The sequence below is a fragment of the Ochotona princeps genome, chromosome 5, assembly GCF_030435755.1.
Source record: "Ochotona princeps isolate mOchPri1 chromosome 5, mOchPri1.hap1, whole genome shotgun sequence".
NCBI lineage: Eukaryota > Metazoa > Chordata > Mammalia > Lagomorpha > Ochotonidae > Ochotona > Ochotona princeps.
The window spans coordinates 20,637,875-20,661,064 of NC_080836.1; the positions used below are offsets into that span (position 1 = coordinate 20,637,875).

At 40.4% G+C, this 23,190-nt stretch overlaps 1 protein-coding gene and 1 pseudogene across 1 annotated transcript in view; both read right to left on the reverse strand.

The window, feature by feature from the left end:
* Positions 1–12,408: 12,408 nt before the first annotated feature.
* Positions 12,409–12,502, reverse strand: LOC118757919 (U6 spliceosomal RNA; annotated as a pseudogene).
* An 849-nt stretch (positions 12,503–13,351) lies between these two features.
* The window catches only part of MCM6 (minichromosome maintenance complex component 6), a 40,993-nt gene continuing 31,154 nt past the window's right edge, over positions 13,352–23,190 (reverse strand). Inside the window, exons 14-17 of the mRNA XM_058664445.1 lie at positions 21,099–21,237; positions 20,141–20,296; positions 17,291–17,430; positions 13,352–13,819 (exon numbers count right to left, since the gene is read on the reverse strand). Of these exons, the coding sequence (XP_058520428.1) occupies positions 13,703–13,819; positions 17,291–17,430; positions 20,141–20,296; positions 21,099–21,237 (552 nt within the window). The 3' untranslated portion in view covers positions 13,352–13,702. The remainder of the gene's footprint in view (positions 13,820–17,290; positions 17,431–20,140; positions 20,297–21,098; positions 21,238–23,190) is intronic.

A 23,190-nucleotide genomic window follows, 5' to 3' on the forward strand; every position in this document is an offset into this window, starting at 1 on the left:
TGCTGAGGCTTGTTTTGTGGCATATAACATGGTCGATTCTGGAGAAGGTTCCATGCACTGATGAAAAAAACTGTATTCTCTATCTGTAAAATGAATGGTTCAATAGATATCAACTAAGTCCATTTGCTCTAGAGTTTGGGTGAGTTCTTTTGTTTCTTTACTGAGTTTCTGGTTTTATTTTTTTTTTTATCTGTCCATTGATGTTAAAGGGGTATTAAGGTCACCCACTATGATTGTATTGGAGTCTATTTCTCCCTTTAAATCCATTAATATCTGTTTCACATAGCTAGGTGCCTTGACATTTGGTGCAAATATATTTATTATGGTGATCTCTTCTTGCTAAATGGATCCCTTGCTAAATGGTATCCTTTTTCATCTCTTAATGTTTTCCACACCAATGTCTATATCATCTGTACCATTCACTTGGAATATCTTTTTCCATCCTTTCACTTTCAGTTTCCTCTATCTTTGTTAGTGAGATGTGTCTCCTGTAAGTAGCAGATAGATGGGTTTTGTTTTTTGATCCATTTCTCTAGTCTATGGTAATTGATTGATGAATTTAAACCATTTACATTCAATGTTAATATGGATATGTGGCAATTTGGTTCTGTCATCTTAATAATGTGGTGTTCTTTGGTTGAGTCTTCTGTTGGGCTTTTAGTGGGATGTTCTCCACATATGCCTGTGGTTTTGGTAGCTGCTATTCCTTTTCTCTTTCACCAGAACATTTTTTAGTATTAGATGTAGGGCTGGTTTGGAGGACACAAATTCTTGGAGCTTTTCTTTATCGTGGAAGAATTTTATTTCATTTTCAAAGACAAAGGAGAGCTTTGCAGGATACGTTATTCTGGACTGAAAATGTTTCCCTTTAGGAGTCTGGAATATGTCGCTCCATTCTCTCTTAGACTGCAGCGTTTGCTCTGAGAGGTCAACTGTGAATCTGATTGGGGTTGGTCTATAGGTCACTTGATTTTTGTCATGTGCACATTTACGGGTTTTTTCCTTATGTCCAACTGAGGAGAGCTTGATTATCATGTGTTTTGGTGAAGGTCACGTTTTGTCAACCTTGTTGGGAGTCCTGTGCCCCTCCTGGATGCTGCTTCCCAATTCTTTCTCTAGCTTAGGGAAGTTTTTATGTATTATTTCATTGAATACACCTTTGATCCCATTTGCTCTTTCTGCACCTTCTGGAATTCCCATAATTCTTATGTTGGGCCTTCTAATTGTATCTTTCAATTCCTGGATGGATGGATAGATAGATAGATAGATAGATACTTTTTTTTTCTTGCTTGGCCTAGCTTTGCTTCCAGCTTTTTGTTTGTTTCCCACTGGTGACAGGAAATATCTTTCAATTCTGATATTCTTTCTTCTGCTTCATTCATTCTATTTTTTAGACTCTCCACTGTACTTTTAATTTGTTCCACTGTATTCTTCTGAAATGTCAGCGTTCATTTGATTCATTTCCTGTGCAACAAACTCTTTAAATTCTCTGAACTCTTGTATTATGTGCTTCTCATTGTTGGTCAGAAACTTTATAATAAGCTTTCTGAATTCTGTATCCCTCTTTTAAAAAATGTCTTCCTCAGTTAACGATGAGGGTGTTAGAGGCTTTTGTTCCTCTACCATGGAGTCTTCAGTAACATTCATTATGCCTCTGTCTCTTAACTTTTGACATTGCAATCCTATTTGGTGTATTTTTCTCCTTAGTGCAGTTTTCTAAGGTGTATTACCTATAGGTCTACAAGTCAGTTTTTATGTTCAATAAGCGTCCTGGGTTAGGAAGACATCAACTCTACCAAAAACTCTAAAAAACTTCTGTATAGCAAAAGAAATAACTAACAAAGCAAAGAAGAAACCAATGGAATGGGAAAAAATTTTTGCACACTATACAAGTGATACGGGACTAATATTTAGGATCTACAAAGAGCTTCAGATACCCAGGGATAGTAAAAAACAAAACAAAACAAAACAAAACAAAAACCTGTAACAAAATGAGAAAAGGAAAAGAACAGACATTTTTCAAAAGAACAGATTCAAATGGCTAACAGACATGAAAAAATGCTCAGGCTCCCTAGTCATCAGGGAGATATAAATGAAAATCACATTGAGGTTCCACCTAACTCCAGTGAGACTGGCCTACATTCAGAACTCTACTAACAACACCTGCTGGCTTGGATGTGGGAAGAAAGGTACCCTCCTTCACTGCTGGTGGGAGTGTAGGCTAGTACAACCACTGTGGAAATCAATATGGAGAGTGCTTGGAGAATTGCAAATAAACCTGCCATATGACCCAGCTAGGAATATATCCAAAGGAAATGAAATATGCATATGAGAAAGAGATATGTAATCCTATATTTATAGTAGCACAATCTACAATAACAAAGACCTGGAAGAAACCCAGATGCCCATCCAAAGAGGAGTGGTTAAAGAAAGTGTGGTACATCTACTCCATGGAATACTACTCTGCTATTAAGAAGAAGAAAATATTTCAATTTGCAATCAGATGGTCCCAACTTCAGACCATTATGCTCAGTGAAATAAGTTAATCCCGAAAGAACAAATACTGCATGTACACTCTGATATAAGGCAACCTTAATGCAAATTATAAGATTTATAACAATTTCAATATGTTTTTGCTGCAAATATCTTTATAAATAAACTTCTCCCACTTGTCCACTGTTTAAAACACAATTTTAAAAAATTAAGCTTATGACTGAACAGGCTTACTCATTTACATTTTTCATCTGAAATGGCTATTTAAAATTTAAATAGGCTGCTTAATATTTAATTCCTACCTACAGTTGAAAGTGAGTCTCAATTGCTGCATGGATAACAAATTATAAAATTTAGCTTTTTGAAACTTCATTTATCACACATTATCTAGTGGTGAAGCTCTCCACATTAAGTGATCATTTATTTTCCTTTTTAGATTTATGTTAATATCTTTTCTCAGCTTTCATTTTAGCTTATTATTAACACAAAAGCTTTATAGAGGTAGGATATTACACATTAAAATATGTTACAAGGGCCGGAACGATGGCTCAGTGGCTAAATATTCATATTGCAAGTGCTGGGATCCAATATGGGTACTGATTTGTGTCCTTATTGCTCTGTTTCCCATCCAGTTCCTTGCCTATGGCCTAGAAAAGTAGCAGATGATAGCCCCAAGTCTTGAGACCCCAACCATCATGAAAAACTCATATTTTTAAAAAGTTTCTATGTCAAGCCCATTTAAGTATTTCTGTATTTCTGTGATTTTTTTCTTTTTGAAAAAAAATTATTACTATTACGACTTTATGATAAATTTCCAAACCCCCTGGGATTTTCCTTACCCTCTCCCCAAGTTACCTCCTCGTCCCAACAGAGGTCCCCTATTTTATTAGTATAATATAGTTATTCATAAACAGTCATATGTCCATCATTGCAGGCATGGACAATGGTAAAGACTCCAGCATTCTATTGTTAAGATATAGTAAACAGTTTCATTGGAGTCCATCTATGGTCTGGAGATAGAGATGTATATTGCATTGTATCTTCACATCTGGATATGATAGTCTCCATTACACAGTTACCATACATCCCCTTAAATGAAAAACCACAAAACAAAAACAACAGGACGAAAAAAGAAATTTACAATGTGATGATTTTAATAACATGCTACTGAATCACTAATATGCCTCTGAAGAAATGAAAATCAAGAACCTTTTTGAAGAAAATTATGCTATTGTATGATTTATACATCATTGAGTAATTTAATCAGAGGAAAGTGTTTTGAAGAGATGAAACTAACAAAAAAATCAAGATCCATGAGATATAGCTTCTGCTGATCCTTGTTGGTGAAATGTGTCTCCTCTAGGCAATAAATAGATGGGTTTGTTTTTAAATCCAGTCTACTAATCTATGACATTTGATTGATCAGTTTAAGGCATTTACATTCAGGGTTGTGAATGTAAATATGAATGTGTGGTAATTTGGTTTTGTCATTTTAGCAAAGGGTTGTTCATGGATTTAGTCTTCGGTTGTTATTTCATTGGCATGTTCTTCCCATTTGCCTTTGATTTTGGGGGGTGCTAATCCTTTTCTCTTTAATACTTAAAGAGAACATCTTTAAGTATCATTTGTAGGGTAGGTATGGAAGAGACATATTATTTTAGCTTTTCTTTGCTGTGGAAGAATTCTGTTTCATTTTTCAAAGAAAAAGGAAAGCATTGCTGGATACATTATCCTGGGCCAACAATCTTTTGCTTTTAGAATCTGGAATATGTCACTCCATATTCTTCTGGCCTGTAGAGTTTCCTGTGAGAAGTCAGCTGTGAATTTAATTGTCATTCCTTTTTATGTCAGTTAATTTTTTTCACGTGCACATTTAAGAATCTTTTCCTTATGTTTAATTGAAGAGAGCTTGATTATCATGTGTTGTGGTGAAGATTGCCTTTGGTCAACCTTGTTGGGAGTTCTGTGGCCCTCCTGGATGTTGTTTCCCAATTCTCTCTCTAGAATAGGGAAATTTTCCCTTATTATTTCACTAAATACACCTTTAATCCCAGCTTCTGTTTCTATACCTTCTGGAACTCCTCTAACTCTTATATGTGGTCTTTCAACAGTGTCTTTCAGTTCCTGAATACCTTTTTAAAAGATTTATTTATTTTTATTGCAAAGTTAGATATATGGAGAGAGGAGAGATAGAGAGGAAGATCTTCCATCCGATGATTCACTCCCCAAGTGACTGCATTGGCCAGTGCTGTGCTGATCCAAAACCAGGAGCCAGGAGCTCTTCCAGGTTTCCCATGTGGTTGCAAGGTCCCAAGGCTTTGGGTCATCCTCGACTGTTTACCAGGCCACGAGGGGGGGGAGGAGCTGGGTGGGAAATGGGCTGCCAGGATTAGAACCACCACCCATATAGGATCCCAGGGCATTGAAGGCAAGGACTTTAGCTGCTAGGCCATGGCGCCAGACCCTTGAATACTTTTTTAACTTGACCCAGCTCTTCTTCTAGCTTTTTGTTTGTTTCCCCGTGGTGACAAGAAATATCTGCTAATTTTGAGACTCTTTCTTCTGCCTCTTTCATTCTATTTGGGCGACCCTCCACTGTACTTTAATTTGCTCCACTGTATTCTTCATTTTTGATATAATAGCTTTCATTTGATTCACTCCTGTGTGACATATTCCTTGAATTCCTTGAATGCCTGACTTACGAGTTTCTCGTTGTTGAAAGGAAGCTTTATAACAAGTGCTTTGAATTTTGTATCACCCATGTTCTCAATGTCTTCCTCAATGAACTCTGAGGTTGGCAAAGGCTTTTGCTCCTTTGCAGGGGAGTCTTCAGTAATATTCATTGTGCCTTTGTCTCTTCTTTTGCTCTTGATTATTATTCTTCTGGTTACCAGATTCTTCTCCTTGGGGCAGGTTTCTAAGCTGTGTCACCCACAGGTCTACAGTTCAACTTTACTTATTGCAGTTGGTACATGGCTCTTTGTTTGCAGTCATTTGTGCCACTCCCTCCAGTGAGTTCCAGGTCTGGGTTCTTGTTAGACTTCCACCATGGTCTCCGTAGCTCCAGCTCCTGGCTCACCATTCTGCACCTCCTGTGATACTGTGCTGAGGTTGCACTGTTTTCCTCACAACCTTTCTCCCACTTCCTGTTAGAGCAGGTCCCAACACTAGGGAGACACAAAGTGTCCTATATAGCTAGGTTATTGTTGGTGCTGATCTTGCCAGAACCTGTTGACTGTTAGGTCTGAGAGCCACATGGATCTATTTTGACCCATATGATGCCAAAGTTGGTATTATTTTCCCTGTGGGACTAGTACAATGCACTGAGCTAAGTGGGTTTGCTCCCAGCTCTGCACAAATGCAGCTCAGTGTTGTCCCTGCAGTCTTAAAGTCTTTGCCACACCATACAAAATGGCACCTGATATGCCACTGCTAGAACTCTTAATCTGCTGGCAGTCAGGTCTGAGGGCTACCGGAACCTATCTTTGGTGGAGTAACCTGTAGGATGCCACATTGCTGCAATCACTGAGCCAGAAATGAATTCACTCCCTGCTCATGCTTGCACAGTACTGTCCCAGAGCCTTTGCCTGCCAATACAAAATGGTGTCCAGTTCAGTTCTAGGGGGCGGACTGGGCTGTGAAATCTACTCTGTTCCTGCACGGCCCATCTTGGACCTTCTGCTCTGTCTCTTCTTCTAGTCAAATCAAACAGACCATCAGGATAGGCAGTTTTTTGGGTTCACTGCCTAAGCTTCCAGTAGACCCCCCCTTCCCACCTGGTTGCTGGTAGAGTTCCGGCTGCTGGTGCAATTCAGATCACTGCTCACTGAATGCCACTGGGCAATACACCCCGCTGTGTCTGTTGTTTTCCTGTGTCTGTCATTCTCCAGATACCCTTCTGCTGTTTTTCTTTCCTTTCCTATTTCCTGTAATGTGCCCTCTCTGCTTTACACTGGTTACGTTTACTCGTCTGTTTAAACATGTCCTTACCCTATCCCACCATCTTGATTCTCTCTATATTTTTGCTTTTAATCTTTACATCTTTAACTAGCGTGGATTATAACTGTATATGTTGTGTGGTAAGTCCATTTCTTTAAAAAAAAGATTTATTTATTTGAAAGTTAAGTTATAGAGGGGCCCAGTACAGTAGTCTTTTGGCTAAAGTCTTTGACTTGCATGTGCTGGGATCCCATATGGGTGCTAGTTCTAATCCTGGTGGACCCCCTTCTGATTCAGCTCCCTGCTTGTTGCCTAGGGAATCAATGGAAGATGGCCCAAAGCCTTGGGACCCAGTACCCGTGTGGAAGATTCAGAAGAAGCTCCTGACTCCTGACTTAGAATCAGTGCAGTTCTGGCCATTGCATCCACTTGTGGAATGAATGCAATGGCAAGAAGATCTCTGCCTCTCCTCCTTTCTCTGCCTTTCCTGGTTTCCCAATAAAAATAAATCTTTTTTTTTTTAAGTCAGTTATTGAGAGGGAGACACACACACACACACACACACACACACACACACACACACACCACATACAGATGTTTCATTTTCTGAGTCATTCTCAGACACCCACAATTGCTAGGGATGGGTCAGGATGAAAACAGGAGTCAGTGGCCTTATCAGCTCTCCCACGTGGGTGGCAGGGGCCCAGGGGCTTGGCCATATTCTGCTACTTTTTCCAGGGCGTTACCAGGGAGCTAAATCACCAATGGAGTAGCTAAGGTATGAAATGGCACCCATATGTGATGTCGGCATCACAGGTAGTGGCTTCAACACTACATATAAAGACCAGCACCATGGCAGGTCAATATCTAACATAAACCATTCCTCCCCTACTATGTGAAATGCTACCTTACCAATACTGAAAAAAAATCAATACATGTAGACACTTTTGGACTTTGACTAATTTATCTAGTCCTGTGCCAGTACCATACAACCTTAACTGCTATCATGCTGTAAATACTTTTTTTGACTTTCTGATAGGACATGGCCCCTCCTATCTTGCTTTTTTCTCCAAATCTTCCTGATCATGTTTATGCACTTTCTTTTTTTTAAGTTGTACTATTTGTATTGGAAAGACAGATCTACGGAGAAGAGACAGAGAAAGATCTTTTATCCAGTGGTTCACTCCTCAAATGCCTAGAATGGCTAAAGTTGAGCTTATCTGAAGCCAGGAGCCAAGAGCTTGTTTTGGGTCTCCTAAGGCTTAGACCAGCCTCCACTTCTTTCCCAGGCCATAGCAGGAAGCTGGACGGAAAGTGGAATAGCTGAGACATGAATCACTGTCCATATGGGATGCCAGCCCCTGGAGGCTAGGATTAGCCAGTTGAGGGCCAAGCACCGTGGCCTAGCAGCTAAAGTCCTTGCCTTGAACACCCCGGGATCCCATATGGGTGCAGGTTCTAATCCCAGCAGCTCCACTGCTCATCCAGCTCCCTGATTGTGGCCTGGTAAAGCAGTCGAGGATGGCCCAATGCCTTGGGACCCTGCACCCGCATGGGAGACCTGGAAGAGGTTCCAGGTTCCTGGCTTCAGATCGGTGCAGCACTGGCTGTTGTGGCTCACTTGGGGAGTGAATCATTGGACGGAAGATCTTCCTCTCTGTCTCTCCTCCTCTCTGTATATCTGACTTTGTAATAAAAATAAATATATTTTTAAAAGGATTAGCCAGTTGAACCATTGTGCTGGCCCCTAAATGTCTATTTTCTTTTCCATGTGACCTGGATATATTTCCATTTCTAAACATCTAGTTCTATCTCAATTTAGTGCCTATCCCACAGCATATATGTCATAATTTATACCTATGGATAGGTATCTGTTAGGATTTTAAGTCATGATTTTTACAGACCATTTGGCAACTTCAAATATTCAAACTTTTCCATTGTGGAATATTATGTCTATCTCTTAATCTGAATACCTAACTGTCTTCACAAAGATCTCATATATGTTAGTATCAGCAGACAGCTAATAAGAGAGGAGCCTAGATGTCCTCAGAACTTTGCAGGACTTGACTTATCAATTACAATACTGTCAGCAGTACAGTGACCTTAACTTTAGGCTCATGATATTACTAGCATTGTAGTTTCGGCTGCCAATTGAATCCAGAAATGTCTTGACAGTCCTGAAAGGACCTCACTAGGAAATAAAATACATGGTGCTTCTACTCCAGGGAAGCCTCATTTGTTCCCAGAACTCTTCCCTATTCCATGAATATTCTTGCCCCACCATTAAAATGAAACAATAATAATAAACCCTCACACCCTTTTGGCAGATGTTCCAGCTCTACCAGCTAGCCTAGAGAGTGCCCTTCCTTTTACAATAAGCTGCTTGCCTGCTTTATTTAAAACTGTCTAGTCCTAGACTTCCTTGTTGAGGCAGTGTATAGGACCTGGACATATCCTCTGGGGACACCTCATTATCCACTTATCACTTCACCTGCTCCACTTTCTATCCAGTTAATCTGCCTTACAAGGCAACAGAAGATGGCCCATGTGCTAGGCCCCTGTCATCCATGTGGGAGAACCCGATGAACTTTCCGGTTTCTAGCTCAAGCCCAGCTGTTAAGCCACTTTGACAGTGAACCAGTGGATGGTTCACTTCTATTCTGCCTTTCAAGTTAACTCTGCATAGACACACATTCCCTAATTGGACCTGCAGGAACTAGGATGCCCTCTGCTGTTAAAGGTAGCAACAGTAAGAAGTGATGCATCCTCAACTTACAAATGGTAGCTGAGTTTCAGGAACTGTCAGCCTCAGAAACTTCAGGAGCACAAACAATAATGTTTCGATTGGAAGAAAGCCACAAGAGTAGGAGACAGCTTGTAATATTCAAAGTTCATATTTTCTCTTTTAAAAAAATGTAGGCTGAAAAAATATACCCCAGAAATTCCTCTTGAAGTACAGAAAAAACTATTAAAGAATAGTAAAACAGTACAATAAGCTTTTGTTTTTAGACTATCTAAAGGAAGAGTAACTTTCAATCCCTTTGATGGGTGAGCTCTTGGGTAGGGGCTGGAACACGGTGAGGATCTGGAACTGGAAGACCTGTGCCTGAGTAGGAGTAGCTAGCTGTGGGGAGGGCTAGAAATTGGATGAAGTTCCTGGGAAGCCCCTGCATTAAGCATGGGATCTTGTGAGCTGGCAGTCTGGGTTGTAGGTAATGACCAGCAATTTAGTTGTTCTCTGGGTGGGTTACTAACTCACTGAGCACATCTTGGATTGGATAGTGATCCCCGCGGCCCCCACGCTGTGGCTATGGTACTTGGCATGTTTGGGGTACAAGTCTGTCCAGGTGAAATCATGATGGGTGTCCTTTCTTAACTCCTGCTAAATGTGGGGTGCCTTGGGTAAAGTTTGGGAGTCTTTCAGCCAGCTCTAACAGCTACTGAACTCACCATTATTCCACCCAGATACTTGTTCAATTATAAATTTTTCTTTTCCACTTCATACAGTGTCCCCTACCTTGGGTACTGATACCTTGGTTTGCACTTGAGGATGATGAATTGGAGCAACAATGAATGTACATGTGATCTGTCCTATAAATGATTGCTTATCACCAGCAAGAGTGGGTACTCTAGCAAAACTCACTAATCTGACTTGGATTCAGGTTTCAGATTAGTGTATTATCTTAGTCTTCTTACGTTCAGTAATTGATGCAAATAATTTATTGGCTATTCAACCCATCCAGTGTGGCTGTTTTAAAAAATGAGTCTCCTTAGACTGCTTAGTAATCTGAACCCACAGATACAGGTGCCAGGTGTGGGCCAGGTTGCAGAATCTGCTAGTGCACACTAAGAGCCAGATTTGGTGAGGGGTGAAGTCAGGTGACAGCACCCACTTGCTCATGCACGAACTAGGGCTGGGGGCTGGCGGGGCCAGGCTGGGCTGTAGCAACCACCAGCAAGCATGCGAGCGAACTGGGGGTGGGCTAGGCAGTAGCACTTGCTGGTGCATTTGATTTGAGAGCCAGTTCTGGGACCAGGCCTGGAAGGGGGTCTGTAGGGGGTCTCCTGACTAGACTACAGCACCCATTGGCACAAGTCTGGTCTGCAGGTGGGACCAGGTGGGCCATAGCACCCATTGGCACATGCAGGGGCTAGGCTCAGGAGTGGGCCTGGCTGGATTTCCTAGGGGTCACTCCAACAAGGCCACAGCACTTGCCTGTGCACATGACAATCAGGGTTCTTAGGAGTCAGCTCAATGGGTCTACTCCACCTGATCTCCAATCTCAGGCAACACCACATGGAAGTTTGGTCTGGTCTGTTGTGCGAATGGGCCACCTCCATTGCTGACTCAAGTAAGGAAAGACAACATCCCAGATGCACACGCATGTGACAACTGGCCTCTGTGATTCAATAGAGGATCCTGAGTACTTCATGAAAAGACGCAGAGAGGGTTTAAGGTTACAAGCCAAAATCTCTACCAGGCATATAAGAATATGGGCATAATGAAACAGACTATCAACAAGTATGGAAAGTGGTGTCTCATACTTGGTGCTAGGAAGCCAACAGCATCTCAGAGCAATTGAGACTACTCAAGGAACACCCTTAGGACATTCTTCCCCTATCAGGGTACCTGGTTTCCCCAAATCAGGGGACTATCTCTGTCCCCTGGTGCTGAAGCGATCTGCAACAAGGAGTGGCGCAACATCTCCCTCTCATGCATGGTCACGGGGGGAGGTGGGGGCTTTTCCATTGCCTACCTCCCCCCTGCTTCATCCCACCTAGAGAGCTTCATGGGTATGCAATCCACTCATTTACATAACATCTTCAAGCTTAAATTTTAAAAAATATTTATTTGAAAGGCAGAATGATACAGAGAGGAATTTTTCATTTGTTGGTTCACTCCCCAAACAGGCCAGGCCAAAGCCAGGAGGCAATTTCTCACATGGAGGACTTGGGCCACTTTCGGCTGCTTTCTAAGGTTTATCTGCAGGGATCTGGATCATTAAGTGGAGCAGCCCAGATTCCAACTGGCTTGAGATGCAGGTGGTGGCTTAACCCATTGTGCCAAAATGTTGACCTATTAATAATTTTCCATCCCCTTGTTCTTCAATGTAGTTTGTATAGTGGGTAGCTTTAATTTTGATGACTGTGACTAGCATCGGATCAGTTATAAATGCAGTGTTTGACACCTGAAGTTTATTACTTTTGCTATTAGGAAAAGTACTTGTTGTAATATCCCTCAAGTTTTGAATCAGAAATTTTATATTACATTTTCAGCAGAGTACTTTAAAATTTATTTGAAAGGTAGACCAATCAATGGTCTTCCATTGGCTGGCTCACTTTCCTAACTGCCCCCAATAGCCTGGCTGAAACCAAGAGCCAGGAACCCCATCTGGGTCTCTCAGGTAGGTGGCAACAATTCGAATGCTTGGTCATCACCTTCTGCCTCCCAGGTACATTAACAGGAAGCTGGTTCAAAAGCAGTCAGGACTTGATCACACACACTCACGTATGTTAAGTGGACTTAAATTGCTGGTCACAACATACTGGAATATCTGGTTGACAATCAGCTTTCAGTTGAGTTGAAGGATTTAATATCCAAGATGTATTTTTAAACTGTCATATCCATCATTCCTTAATGTATTCCAAATTTTCAAGCTTTGAGTGAGAATTATTCTTTCACCCACATGCTGGGTCAGGCTAAAGCACAGAGTGTAGAACTGCATCAGGGTGCCCTAAGTGGTTGTCAAGAACTCAACCTCTCTGTCATAAAATAATTAAAAAAACAAACAAAAACTCAACTCTACCAGGCTACAATACCTGCCCAATTGGTTTTTTCTCTGAAGTATTATGTTTAACTACTTGTTAAGCAAAGTTTCAACTTCATCTACAGATAGGCCCCATTTTTTAAAGAAAATTTATTAATTTTTTTGGAGAATGGAATTCAAAGATAAGTTTATTTTGATGCAACACTTTAAAAATATGGAATGCTTCACGAATTTGCACAGGGGCCATGTTAATCTTCTCTGTATTGTTCCAATTTTAGTATATGTGCTGCCAAAGTGAGCACAGATTTATTTTTATTGCAAAGTCAGATATATAGAGAGGAGAGAGAGATCTTCCATTCAATGATGCACTCTCCAAGTGACTGCAATAGCCGGAGCTGTGCTGATCCAAAGCCAGGAGCTTCTTCCAGGTCTCCTACGCGGGTGCAGGGGCCCAAGGCTTTGGGCCTTCCTCGACTGCTTTCCCAGACCACAAGCAGGGAGTGGGATGGAAGTGGGGCTGCCTGGATTAGAACCAGCACCCCATATGCAATCCTAGCGCATTAATGGTGAGGACGTTAGCTGTTAGGCCACCACACTGGGACCCAACAGGCTCCATTCTACCTCATGGACCGACTACTTTTCCAAAACATGAGTCAATACTGCTTAGTTTAGGACGTTACAACTGCCAGCATGTTATTATTTAAAAATAAATCATTCACTGTTTAAGGGGTGGGGAGGGAATCCTGGAATCAACTTCAGATAGTTACCTATAAGACCTTTAATTTTCATGTTCATTGTACAATGACTCCTTAGCAGGGGCAGACAACGTCTGGCCTTTGGGCTATCTAAGTCCCCAAAATCATTTGGTTTGGCTCTGCCAAGGCAATTATAGTTGGCACTTGATATTTAATAAAGCTATCGTGGTTAATTTTTAAGTTTATAATTTTGTGTAGCTTGTGAATACCTACATAGTGTTAGGGGAAGAAAAAAAAGTTCCTTATCCCTTCCTTACAGGAAACATATACTAAACCATAATGATATACTTTCCTCCCTTCACCCTGGATCAAAAAAAAAACAAAACAAAACAAAAAAAAAAAAACAAAGGAGCACGAGAAGCAGTAACAGACTAGAGAAATAAATCAATAGACAACTCAAGCAAGTTATTTTATTTTGATGAATAAAAGCAGCAGTTGGCAATTGAAAAAGTTACTTCTTCAGTAAGATAGTATATATAACATGGGCCTCTTCTACATGAAAACAAGTCCTATAGAAATCATACATTATTGGTTTCCAATTCTATTAGGCCAAGCAGCACACTAAAGGACGTGCTAGAGCCTATCGTTGGTTCAAAGCATAGGACAGAATTGCGACACACACAGGGCCATCAGTTCTTGTTTCTCAAAGCAAATCCTAAAGCATCACTTGCAAAGACACATCTCTCCCCAGCAGGCATATCCAGGCTTGAGCCATGATGGTTCCCATTACTGGTCAGTAACTGTATTTCAGTCTTGAAGCAAGTAGTTGGGGTTGACTACCAAGTATGGATCTTCTTCATAGCTTTCACTTCCTTCTGTGGAGCCTTTCAATCCAGCTTGGGTGAGCTCAATTAGAACGTGATCCTGCCAAACATGAACATTTGTCCTCAGATCTCCAGTAGTTTTATGAAAAATGTCCACACACACCAATCCTTTTGAATGTTTTAATACTGACATTTTTCTTTCCTATTCTCAGCAGAAACTCAGAGACTATCTTTTTTGGTTGCTGTTAGGGTACTTGGAATCCACTTGCTTTTCTTTCTTCCTTTCTTCCTTTTTAAACATGACTTATTTGAAAGGCAGATTTACAGAGATAGAGAGACAGGGACAGAGACAAATCTTTATCTGCCAGTTTACCTCCCAAATGGCCACAATGGTCAAGACTGAATGAGGCCAAGACCAAGAGCTTAATTCAGGTCTCCGAAATGGCTGTCTGGGGTCCAAGTATTAGAATCATCTTCCACTGTTTTCCCAGGTTCATTAACAGAAAGTAGGAATGGAAGTGGAGCAGTCAGGATACAAACCTGTACTTAATGGGTCATCAGCATCATAGGCAATAGCTTAACCCAGTAAACCACAACATGAGTCCCAGGACTAAATCTTAAAATCATTATTAACACTCTCCTAAATCCCTTTCCCAAAAGGATGGGGACCTTTTCATTCATTTCCTTCTTAAAAAAAATTAAGTTCAATGGATATTGTGATTTTAATAATATTTTCCAGATCATTAAATCAAATGTTATAAATGCAATTTTAAGAAGACAGAAGTTAATACAAACCAATATTGTATAATTAGGATTATATAATTGTGCAAAATTTAGTTTAATGTTAGTCATTTCATATTTACTGGCCACTGACGATAATCATACACCACTCATGCATGATTCAGAAGTAGAATCAAGAGAATAAAAGCAAAAAGTACACTGTCATTTAGCTTCAAATCTTGAATAGAGATTTCAAGCCCATGGCACAACTGTCATCTGAAAATGTTTACTATGAGAACCATAAGCCCAAGAAGAAACTCAGAAAAGAATTATTTAATCCTAAAACTATAAGTAAAGCCTTACAGTAAATACCCTGATGTCAACAAGGGGGATTGAATACTCTGAAGCCCTCACTGTGTGCCCTACCACAGCTTCTCAGGAAGCACATCTGATCAGCTGATCATCTGACTGTAAACTCTACAGTCTGCTGGAGCAAGGCAACTGAGCTGACAGAGGTAATCCCGCTTTAGATTAGTGAGTTTCATCTTTTGTTCCACAGTCCCAATCTGGGTTTCTTAGTGGGTCATTTTCTCAAAGGGCAAGGAGGGACAAATTGACCAGTGCTAAGACATTTCCCACCACTACAAAGGTAACTCTGAGCATGTTTCACTTCAGTTCAGCTTGACCTTTCATACATGCATTTCATGTATTAATTTTGATCTAAGTGTTCTCAATTTCCTACACACACACACCCTCACCCTGTAATCAAATACTGATTTGACTCCTCAGGTAAGCAGTTTTTCCTCATATGTGACACACTTTTAAGATAAAAAAAAAAGCTTCTACAATTTAATGGAAAACAGAATTAAAATATTAGTTTACTTTGGTGCACAGAACCTAAAATTTATGCAAACGAAGATGTTCAAACTTTGTGGAAAATGCCATCATAAAAAAAAAAAACCAAGTATGGGTTCTAAAAAATCTGTGCACCTAAATATATTTATCCTTTAATTTTGTTCCTCCACATACCTATCAAAATCACCTGAATCCCTCTTCCTGAAACTTGGTGTACTTTAGACCATTTGCACTCACTGCCCAACTTACCTTCCTTGGCTTTAGGGATTTATACAGATAGCTGCTTACCAATGAACTAACAGGCATCTCATGTTAAATGTTTTCAAAAACTGTTTTTCCCTCCTCAGTCAGTGTCATTTACCCAATGGTTATACATCAAACACCCAGGAATCCTCCTTGATGTCTTGATTTTACTGTCCTTCATAATTCTTCTTTATCAAAACCTGTGAGTCTCCCTGTGTGTATATATTTCCTGCTCACTGCCTCAACAGCCTGCACAGGGCACCATGCCTGGGCTTCCTTTAACACCTCTTCTCTGTCCAACAGCAGTTGTCTTCTTAAAAGATAAATTGTTTTACTGCCCTGTTTGCCCGTTAGATTTAGAATAAAATGTACCCTTACCATGAGCTGCAGTACACTGCACAGTCTAGCTCTGTCCCCCTCATGCACCTCATAGCACATCACTCTTCCTCTTGCCCTTTCACCCAGTGACACTGGTAGGCAACTGTGTATGTACATCTCAAGCTTAGTGAAAAGGTAAGAGATGAAGACAGAAATCTAGGAAACAGCAGGTAGAAAATCCTTAAGCCAAGGAAGATAAATTGGGCAGTGAATGCAACTGGTCTAAAGTCTACCAAGATAAAGTTCCAGGAAAAAGGATTCAAGGTACGTCCAGTATGAGAAGATCCAGGAAAATGAGATCACTTAGGGCCCGGCGGCGTGGCCTAGCAGTTAAAGTCCTCGCCTTGAACGCCCTGGGATCCGATATGGGCGCCGGTTCTAATCCCAGCAGCTCCACTTCCCATCCAGCTCCCTGCTTGTGGCCTGGGAAAGCAGTTGAGGACGGCCCAAAGCTTTGGGACGCTGCACCCGCGTGGGAGACCCAGAAGAGGTTCCAGGTTCCCGGCATCGGATCGGCATAGCACCGGCCCGTTGCGGCTCACTTGGGGAGTGAATCATTGGACGGAAAATCTTCCTCTCTGTCTCTCCTCCTCTCTGTATATCTGGCTTTCCAATAATAATAAATCTTTAAAAAAAAAAAGTTTAAAAAAAAAATTAGATCACTTAGAAATCCAGTGAACAAAGTATTACCAGAAGGAATACCTTGCAACAAATACTTCTGACAAGCTGAATATCTAGGATGACCAGTGGGCAAGTGCAGAAAACATATTAAGGCCTTTAAGAGAGTGTGAGATGGACTGAGAAGAATTTTACCATGCTATTATGAGGCTGACCAAAACAAAAGTTAGAACATGTCTGCTCCAGACATATGGTCATGAATCTAAGTAACACAGGGCACACAGACTGTATGCTTTTCTCCAAACACTTTTAGTTGCTTAGAGATAGGCAGGTGCACAAAGAAATGAAAATTAATCAAGGCTGGGGTTAAAAGAGATAAAGGAAAAAGTTGAAAGTATGAGATAAGAATGATTATTGGGCTGTGTAAGGCGGAAACCAAGAAATAAGGAAGATAAAACATAGGGAAATAGGTGGTAAAGATACTTAAACATTTACTGCATGACCAAAGGTGCAAAGGGCTACAGCACGTAAAGAACAAAAATACTCAAAACAGCAAGAATCCAAAGCCATCTTCCCAGATTTAACCTGCTTGTTGTAGCAGAGTTTATCACTGACGCTTTCTCCCTTGTTTCACAATGAATAACTTCGACCACGTTCAAATAATACTAAATAAATAAACATCAAACAAATCTTCACCAATGAGAATAGGTGAACCTCCTACCCATGATATATTATGGTAATGCAGATATATACATACATAGTGTGTGAGTCGATGAATAACTTTCTCAATGATTCTCTTTTTATTTATAAGTTCCTCTTCAGAATCTATTTCCGATTCAATTTCCTTCAAGTACCAGTTAACAAGCTCACTCCTCTTAAGTGCCGACTCATCCTCTTCTGCAACAAAAAGTACATTTTAAAAGGCTCATTTTCTGGCAAATGGTACTGTCAAGCCAAATTGAATTGCCAATCCCCAGGGTTTACATACACAGTAAGGTCGTATACAGATAACTGTCACTGTGTCAGAAAGTATTACTGATGAAATAAGGTTTCCAATGTCATAACAGAAGCCTAAGATATCCTGTCATATTACTATATCCACAAAAGGAGACTCTAAATAGATTCAAAGAAATGTTTCTTAAATTTATTAATATTTCAAAGTATGAAGTTATCCTTCCTTTGTGTGTTTCAATTATGAAGATGCTTGCCAACGGTAAGAGAAAGGTGTAATGGGTTAAACCATCACCTGTAATGGACATTCCGTAAGAGTGCCAGTTCAAGTCTCAGCTGAACCACTTCCAATTCAGCTTCCAGCTAATGTGTGAGGGAAAGCACTGGAAGACAGCCCGGGTCGTTGTGACCCTATGTCCCTGTGGGACACCTGCATAAAGCTCTTGGCCTTGGCCTGGCTCAGAACCAGCTGTTGTAGTGGTCTGGGGAGTGAACCAACAGATGAATGATCTCTAACTCTGTCTTTCAACTAAATAAAATAAATCTGAAAGAAAAAATTTTTTGAATGTAATTTTTCCTTTTTGGGAAGGAAAAAAGTCAACTAAGAAGTGAAATCCATGGGCTTTCACCTAAAATGAGAAAACACAGCAAAGCCTAGACATAAAAACTGAACTCCCATGTGAAAGCAACATGCTGTCTTTGAGCCCCTGCTGCATCTGCATGTTGACGCTGGAGGGGTGGGGTGGGGAGCAGGCTACAACACTACAGAACAAACTAGCAAATAACTGAGGCCACTGGCCACTCAGGGGCAGTCTATTATAAACACCCTGTCTCCTGAGGTGTTTCCCAGGGCAGGGTGGAGGGAAGGGATTAAATAAATAAGTTAATTTAAAAAAAAGTGAAAGCAACAACTAAACTCAAAAGAAAAGGTGAGTCCCGAGTAACACCATAACTATACCAGAAATGAAGTGCAATAGAAAAAAATTCTACTTAGGTTCAATTCTAGTCATTGCAAACACAATGAGGAAATTTCAGCCTTAGTAATAATAATGGCTTCAAAAACTTTACTAATATTGTACTAAAACATTAAATCAAATCAAATAAAAAAATAGGTGGATGTCAACGGTATCTTTGCTCCATTAGTTTTCTTTCTTTTTTTTTTTTAAAGACCTACTTATCTTTTATTGGAAAGGCAGATTTACAGAGAGAGACAGCAAGATTCTTATTCCAGTGGTTCACTCCCAAATGACTGCAATAGCTGGAGCTGAGCAATCCAAAGCCAGAAGCCAGGAGCCTCCTCCAGGTCTTCCACACAGGGTAAGGTCCCAAGGTTTGGGCCATCTTCCACTGCTTTCCCAGGCCACAAGCAGGGAGCAGATTGAAAGCAGAGCAGGGAGCATGAACCTGAGCCCATATGAATGTAACTGCTTGCAGGGGAAGATTAGCCAACTGAGCCATCACACTGGTCCCACCATCAGTGGTTTTGTGAATCTAAAATTTTGTCCCTATCATCAGGGAGAAAGAAAATAATGAGGTATTACTGAATATCAGAACATGCGAGTTGCTGAACCTCTTTTTAAGAGAAGGAGTGGAGATAAACCCTGATGCAAAACCCTGCTTCTCTTTCCTGCTGGTCCACTGCTCCTAGGCAACAAGCCAAGAAACATTAATTAACTCCTTATCTTCAGTAAGTTAAGACAATCTCTAGTGTTTTCTCTCTCTCTCTATGTAACAGATTGGACACTTTGATGACAAAACAAGTCAGGACAGCAGCACAGTTTATCACTCAAGGTTTTAAATAAGAATCACTTGCTGCTGGGGCCAGCACTCTGACATAGTAAGCTAATCCTCTGCCTGCAGCATCGGGGTACTACTGCATTTCTGATCCAACTCCTTACTAACGGTCTGGAAAAGCAGCAGAACGCAGCTCAAGGCTTTGGGTCCTACACTCACATGGGAGATCCAGTAGCTCCTGGCAACCAACTTTGGACTGGCCCAATTCTGGCCACTGCAGCCATTTACAGAGTAAGCCAGCAGATGAAACATCTCTCTTCTTTAACTCTTTCAAGTAAAATAAACACATTTTAAAATTTAAAAATAAACTGAAAAAAAAAAGTCACCTGATGCCTAACTACCAAATGAAAACTTTAAATAAACTCCACTCCATTACATTTTTTCTCCATCTGTTGGGTAATAACATGTTGAATAGTATGATAAAGTAGTTAAGGTAGAAATGTAGAGTATCCACATATTGCAAAGAGGGACACACAATATTGCCTTTAAGTAGTTTAGATTTTTCTGGGTTCAATTTACATAGTATATGAAGTTCTAATACTCTGGGAGTCTGTTTTAAATACAGCCATTGTAGGTAATATTTCTGTATCTATAAAAAAAAAAACAAAACTGCATGTACTTCTTTATGTTATTAGGTCTTAAACTGCTTTAAAGCTAGTAAAGTTAAGTCCAGAATATACTTAAGTCTTTGACAATCAGCTTGTATGGAACTATTCAGGACAGCAGGCATACTGATTCTATGAGTTTATCTTGCTAATATGAACCTAACAATTTATTATCTTTTCTGAGATACAAGTGTATAACAACCAAAAAGTTCATGTAAAAGACTGAGGATTGTATGTAGTGCTATGAATAGACTCACCTTCTTCCATCTTTCTGAGGTGAAGCACAATAAGGTTAGAGATCCGACAGTACTCGGAGAAGCCCAATCTTAAGCAAGGTTTGGGAACAGCATCTTGATTTACGGCTTCACTGTAGTCACTGATTCCATTCACAGGCGCGGGGCTATCAACACGACCTAAGCAAAAAATTAACTACCTGAATGTTGTTACAGTGTCAGTAGCGTTCTGTATCAAGTGTTTCTATTGACTCATATTCTATTTATTTAGTATTAATTTCAAAACAAGCATATACAATTATGTATATCACATAATTTCACAAAAAATTAGAAGCAAATTTATCAGCTGTACTAGTGAAAACAATCCGAGCAGTGGGAAATGCAATGATTTCATGATTTCAAAGTTCATCACATTTGGTGACATGGTTCAGCTGACATCTACGGGCACTGGTGTCCCAGTTGCTTTACTTCTGATCTAGATCCCTACTAATGAACCTGGGAAAACAATGGAAGATGGCCCCAGGTGCTTAAGCCCTGTGGAAAGCTCAATAATGACCAGTCCTTGCTGTTGAAGATCAACAACTGGTTGGGGGATCTGACTCTCCTCTCTTTATAACTTTTCCTTTCAAATAAACAAGTTTTTTAAAAAAGTTCACTATTATGTACAAAATAAAAATTATTCTGTCCACTTCACTTAAAAACATTTCTAATTCAAAAACCAAAATACTAAATAAGAATCTATACCAGGCACTTTCAAGCCAACTATCAACGATACATTTTCTTTCATTTTTCAAGCACATAAATTCCATATCAATGATTTAATTGTACTTTAATTTATAAACAATGAATTCAATTCAAATTTATCTTCTTCCTTTCTGCCACAGATTTTGTAACCACTAACACTTGTACTTTTTACCAGATGTCAGCTCAGAGAATGGTTTTGTTCCTAACTCCAAAACAGTCATATGAATAAACATCTCACCATTTATACCACCAGGACCCTCATCTACCTCCATCTGGGTCTCTTCTTCTTCTTGATCTAGATTGACATCAGGGGTTTCCACACGGATAATTGACTTATTCAATAATCGGAAAGCTTCCTTCACGTGTTTTGGTTGGACCTAATCCATATGAAAATGAGGTAATTCAGTTAACTCAGTGTTCTCAGATTATCCTTGAGGTAATTCAGTTAACTTGGTATTCTCAGATCATCCTAAGATGATCCCGTTTTATACACACACACGCGATATCACAACAAATTCATCAGAATGGCTGCAATAGTGGACATTAAGAAGCGTTGACAAGAATGCACAACTCTGATTCACTACCAGCAAGAACATCAACTGTCAAAATTATCTGGTATTTTTAACTTAACACATGTGTGACGTATTACCTGATAATTCCACCTCTTGAGCATGTAATCACAGAGCTGTAAACACACATGCAATATTTGGATCACGACATGTAAGTCTCTTAAGAACTTAAACTGCAAATTACCTAAATGTCCATTTACAGAAGTGGTGGTGAATAAGTCATGAGAATTATTCAGTATTACACAGGAATAAAAACAAAGTGAAATGCAAAGATTCTTGCCAAGAGAAACAATATCCAGTAATGAATTCATCAAGAAACATGCACAAACTACAGAAGAGAAATCTAAAATGTTACTGAGTCAAATGAAAAGATTCAAATGCAAAGATAACAGTATTTTCAGTAGTCACACCTATTCTCATTCTGGGGACCTGGCAGGAAGGCACTTCTCTGGCCAACAAAATGTCAATAGTGTCATTTCCAAAATGAGATCTTTAGGGCCTGGTGGCGTGGCCTAGTGGCTAAAGTCCTCGCCTTGAACCCGCTGGGATCCCATATGGGCGCTGGTTCTAATCCCAGCAGCTCCACTTCCCATCCAGCTCCCTGCTTGTGGCCTGGGAAAGCAGTTGAGGACGGCCCAAAGCTTTGGGACCCTGCACCCTAATGGGAGACCCGGAAGAGGTTCCTGGTTCCCGGCATCGGATCGGCGTGCACCGGCCCGCTGTGGCTCACTTGGGGAGTGAATCATGGGACGGAAGATCTTCCTCTCTGTCTTTCCTCCTCTCTCTGTATATCTGACTTTGTAATAAAAATAAATCTTTAAAAAACAAAAAACAAAAAAACAAAATGAGATCTTTAACAATACAAAGTAAAGAAGTACCACACTAGAATGAAAAAGATTATTTAACAACTGATGTTGGAAATACAGCCATTAGCATTAAATAGGAAGTTCTCCAGCTTGTGAGATGGGATAGATACAAACCCAGAATAAGCAGGCTCTATGACCCTAACCAGGAAGTAGGTACAAGAGATGTGATGACTCTGTACTCTTCAGCAACCCTTAGATTAAGGGTCAGAAATCTCTGAGCTAGTTTAGGGTTATGAGCTGGAAGAAGCCACACTCCCAGTGTTCTTTGTAAGTCCACTCACCTATCTATCAATCAAATAACCTTTCTTCCTGGAAATATCTCCCCTCACTAGGGACTTGGGTGGTTATCATGACACCACTTCCCTTCCCAAGATCATATGAAGACTGGGCCTGGCACAGTGACCTAGCAGCTAAAGTCCTGGCCTTCAATGCGCTGGGTTCTCATGTGGGCGCCAAATCTAATCCCAGCTTCCCTGCTTCCCATCCAGCTCTCTGTTTGTGGCCTGGGAAAGCAATCAAGAATGGCCCAAAGCCTTTGGATCCTGCACCCATGTGGGAGACCTGGAAGAGCTCCTGGCTTCGGATCGGCTCAACACCGGCTGTTGCAGTCACTTCGGGAGTGAATCATTAGATGGAAGATCTTCCTCTCTGTCTCTGTCAAGAGAAACAACTCTGTATATCTGACTTTCCAATAAAAATAAATAAGTCTTTAAATAAAAAAAAGATCATATGAAGACTGTCAATGCAGAGAACTCTCTCTTCCTGCTGACACAGAATGGAAGGCAGAAACATTTCCCTCTCTGCTACCTTTCTTGGCCCACCCCAGTCCCTGAACATGCCCCATGTGTATCTGTGATCTCATCATTTTAAGTAAACTTTTAAAAAAGGTGGGAGG